At 36.7% G+C, this 5061-nt stretch overlaps 1 protein-coding gene across 1 annotated transcript; it reads right to left on the bottom strand.

Moving 5' to 3' along the window:
• Nucleotides 1-924: 924 nt before the first annotated feature.
• LOC139859458 (uncharacterized) lies at nt 925-1728 on the bottom strand. The gene has a single exon (XM_071848245.1). The coding sequence runs from the start codon at nt 1726-1728 to the stop codon at nt 925-927; it is 804 nt and encodes a 267-aa protein (XP_071704346.1).
• Between the last annotated feature and the right edge of the window lie 3333 nt (nt 1729-5061).

Here is a 5061-nt window from a genome sequence, read left to right as displayed (position 1 = left end):
AAATAAATTGGGATTCTTTAACTGTTTAATAGTATTAGTAATAACAATAATGATAAAAATAATAATAATATTAATAATACTAATGATAATAAATAATGATAATTATAATTATAATTATAAAAATAGTTATGATCATGTTAAATATAATAAATGATAATTTTAATTACTAATAATATTTAAATCATATTTAGATTATAATTTTAATAATACCTATATTTTTAACTTGTGTTTTGATAAACATACCTTACAAATCTTAGAATTTTAATCATATCAATGATAATAATAATAATAATAATAATAATAATAATAATAATAATAATAATAGGGTTAACAATACCAATACTGATATTAACATTTAAAAATATTGAAGGTATGTATAACAATTATATTTAGTTCTATTTTTAACCCGTAATCAAACTTAATATTACATATTATTAATTATGACATTATAATAACATATATATAACATTAATATTTATATATATTACAATATATATATATATATATATATATATATATATATATATATATATATATATATATATATATATATATATATATATATATAACATTAAATATGTATAGAAATTATATATGTTCACATATAGGTTTATTTTACTCATAACTTTATTATTTTATTTATTATCTTTCATATTCAATTGATTTAGATTAAATTGTATCTTATTATTTCAATTTATTGTATATATATTTATGTTTATATTTATTTATTTATATATGTATATCTATACATATACATATTTATTTGTACACATTTGTTCGTGAATCATCGAAAATAGTCAAAAGGTAATTGATTTCATGAATATAGATTTCAAAACTTTCGAGACTCAATATTACAGATTTTGCTTATCGTGTCGGAAACATATAAAGATTAAGGTTTAAATTTGATCGGAAATTTCCGGGTCATCACAGTTTCCATGTGTCGGTGATGAGTTTCTCTACCTCTTTTTCTTCGAACCACAGGTTGAACACTTTGAATGGTTTGGGCCCGTAATCTTCATTCTTATCACTAAGAATAATGGGGCAGTGGTCGGATGTATTTCGATCTAAGGCGAATGTAGAAATGCCCCCCCATAAATTGAGAAACGAATCTGAGACAAGAAAACGATCTAATTTGCTAAGCTTCAAGCCGTCGTCACTTATTCTTGTAAAGTTTTTACCAATAAGGGGGATTTCGATGAGTTCCATATTTTCGATGAAATCATTGAACATTTTTGCCCTTCTGCTGTTAAATTCACAATTTTTTCTTTTCGAGATGTCCCGAACTTCGTTGAAATCCCCACAAACGACCCATGACACATCACGATAGCTCATTAATTTTTCCAGGCTGTCCCACATTTTCTTCTTGTCCGAGTCATTGTGTGGTCCATAAACATTAACAATAACCGTTTCCATATCCCTACCTGTCCAGTGGCCTTTTATGGCCAGGAAAAACTCATTGATTACCGATTCATTTACCTTAAAAACACCTGGATCCCAAATGGTTATGAGTCCTCCAGACTTGCCTACCTTTGGTTTTTGCACAAAGTCGAAGTTAGAATCCCCCCAAATTATTTCAATGAACCTGCTTGAAACAGTATCACATTTGGATTCTTGAATTACTACTATACCCGGCTGTTCAGACACACGTAATTTCTTGAAAATATTAACCCTACTGGCAGCAGACTCATCGCCACCAAAGCTCCGTATATTCCATGATAAAATCTTCATTGAAGAAAGAAACATACGAAAGAGGAAAGAGTGATTTACTGAGCTTTTGAAGCCCAGCGAACCCCTAGCTTTTCGCCAAATTCTTTCAGACCCACACTGTTTTCTGAATAGTTGATGGAGGTGGCAGTTTGCTTGCCCGAGAGTAAGGATTTGGATTTTAGATTGGCCCCGGATATCAATGAATTGGACTTAGATTTCTGTTTGGCTTTGGCAAATGGTTGCTTTTGTTCCAGTGTTTTTTTTGGTATTCGAGCTTTCTGTTTAGCATGTAGTATCTGTGAAGAGGCTTTCTAACTCATTATGCTATTCCACGTATAATCTTTCTGGTTGTAATCACGATATACCTTGGAACGAGTCTGATGTGAATTAGAGCAGGAAGTTTTTGATGTATGATCATGAGGGGTTTTCAGGCTCGGTTGGTTAGGTAGAGTAGGGTTGACAGGCACGGAAGATGAAGGTGCAGGGGGGTAGGGAGGGTTAGGGATAATGACAGGTGTAGCTGCTGAGGCTTTAGAAAAGCGTTGGGAATTTGCGGAGTAGTGTTCAGAGGAAGGTGGTTTATGATGAATTTCAGGACATGATAATCCAGTTGTGGAGGACTCCATGGTAGTTTGAGTAGGAAACGAGATGTCAATAGGTTGTGAGCGAGGGTTGACCAATTGGGCAAGTGAATTGGGTAGTTTAAACGCACGAATAGGGCTAGGAGATGAAGATGAACTACCTAAGTGTTGGTCGTGGCAGGCTGCGGGAGGGTGATGAGTAGAAGTGATCGAAATGGGGGATCGAGGTGAGGAGTCGATGTGGTAGTTTTGAGTGCGAAAAGGATGGTTGTTTGAAGGTGGGCAGGAGGAGTGGATGTGGTCGGATTTGGAGATAGAGTTGAGCTTAGGGGAGCAATTGGGAAAAGGGTTGGGTGAATTTATATTTGGGTCAAGTTTATTTACCGAGTTGACGGGGGTGGAAGGAAAAGAATGATGATAAGAGGGGCTATGAGAGTGACCATGATTTTGGTTAAGGGTACTGGGGGTTGAATTTTTGGAGCCAATGTGACAGGTGGATGGTTGCTGGTTCAAATTTGGATAACTTAGAGGGCTGGAAGGTGTAGAATTGGGGTGAGTCGAATTAGGGTTGGAAGCTGGGCTGGTAATTGAAATGGGCCTAGCATTTTTTGGGGGGGTATTTTTGGATGGGGTAGTGCTTTTGTCAGGATTTGAGATATTGGTTGGGATTGGGCTTGTTGTTTTCTTGGGCCCAAATGTATTATCAGATGAAACATTAAGATTAGGGTTTACCTTGTCAGTGTGATGGGGTCCACCTTTGTTGCCTTTGCGCCGATTACTTTTCTAACATCCGTTACAGTCACTTTTGGGATTCGTGCTGTCATGATTATTCTTTTTCAAATTTTCGCAGGGTTCCATGCATCTTGACGCTCCATACTCAGCATGTAACATCCTCAAGTGGGCCTAGATGTAAGATTACTAGATTGCCCTTAAGTTGGTGTTGCGTTATTATATGCTTTTATTTTTATTTAATGTTTATTATTAATTAATGATGAGGTTAGGACCAGTTTGTGACAAGGGTCACAGAACAGGTTTGTTTATTTAATTTGGACTTCGTTTGGTTTGCCAAATGATGTACGAAAGATATCAGATAACTGATAAATACCCGTGTGTCACTCAGTGTGGGAATTAAACCCAATTAAGTGACTAAGTGCTGGCTTCCCTTCTCATTTTCTAGAAAACTCCCAAACCCTCCCGTACCTTCATCTCTTTCACATACCAAACCCTAATTTCTAATCTTTGTTCTTGAGCTCAAATCATTTACATTTTCGTGTTCCTTATGATCTACTGATTCTATCAAGGTAAGAATCACAAGTTTTCATGCTTTAATCTTTGAGAAAATTGAGTTTTGTGTTAGTTTTTACAAAGTGAGCAATTTGGATCAAAGTGGTTAAATTTGATGTTGTTTGAGTCTAAATCTTGTGGGTTTATGTTTCTACATGTTTAGTGTCTTTGATTTGGTCAGTTTTGAGGTCGTAATCGAGCTCTAGAGCAAGAATTGGTTGATTTTGGGTGAAACCCGTCACTTTGTGTTCAGCTTCTGCAGATGAACTACCCTCGGCCGATGGTCTTTGACCATCGACCGATGGTGAGGGACGATCGGCCGGAGGACAAGACCATCGACCGATAGTGTATGACTTCTGACCAACGGATGTAATTTTGACGATCGACCGATTGGGGGAGACCATCGACCGATGGTGTGTTGACGATCGGCCGATGGATGGGACCATCGACCGATGGTCTTAGGCAGTGAAAATTTTACTAAGTGTTGAGTTTTAGCCGTTATGCTGCCCGTTTGTATTTTGATTTTTACGATGTAAATTTTGAAAGTGCACAAGTGTTAAGGAGAAAAATTTTAGCGGACAGTTTTCCGACAAATTTTTCTGTATTGTGTTATTTGGTGTTTATGGACATAAACTAACTCGTGTATATGTATTTCTCAGGAGAAAAGGAGAAAGAGAAGGTTCAGCGATTAGATAGCTGAATACCTTCTCGTTTGCTGGTATTTGGTGAGTGGGACTAACTGTGGAATTTAGTATAGAGTAGCATGTTATATTATGACTGCCATGCTAGTTAGTTGTACTTATTGATACAGTTAGTTAGTTTATTGTGATGACTGCATGTTAGTTGATGCTTGTCTGCTGGAGCCCAGTGCGTCCCTATTGTGTGGTAGCCTCGGTAGGAGAGATCAACCTGCGGGTTGGGTTCCTCTGTGGTAGCCTAGACAGCCGTGGTGTATATATATGTGAATGACGCGTCCGTCGCGTGTGGATTATGTATATACATACGGTGGTGGAGGAACTTCTGGTAAGCCCCAGCCCGATCAACTGGTGGTTAATGGTTTGGCCGAGCCGCCAGAGTCTCTGTAGACGGCACTTGGGTGATGTTTGTGTGTTAGCTCTTTGTGACATGATTAGTATAACTGTTCTGTATACTATTGCCTGTGGTTAGTCGTACTCACTTAGCTTCGTGCTAATTCCCCTCCATCTCCTCCCTGCAGGTTATTAGCTTTTGTAGAGATGATGCTTTTGGGGAGAAGACGGGGCATGCTGATGTTATGTTTGACAGGAGCCAACTCTGATGTGTCTTTTCCTATAAAACTAAACTTTTGTTGAAACGTCACGTGACACCATATGTATTAGTTAAATGCTAGCTGTCAACTGTTTTGGTTATGTAATTATGATATGTTTATATTATTATAATGGTTTAATTAACGTTAATGCTTCCGCTACGTATTTATAAAAAAAAAAAATCAGCAGTGTCACAAGTTGGT

The sequence above is a fragment of the Rutidosis leptorrhynchoides genome, chromosome 7 (genome assembly GCF_046630445.1).
Source record: "Rutidosis leptorrhynchoides isolate AG116_Rl617_1_P2 chromosome 7, CSIRO_AGI_Rlap_v1, whole genome shotgun sequence".
NCBI lineage: Eukaryota > Viridiplantae > Streptophyta > Magnoliopsida > Asterales > Asteraceae > Rutidosis > Rutidosis leptorrhynchoides.
Note: the sequence above shows the minus strand (reverse complement) of the source record. Positions and strands in the feature narration are given on the sequence as shown.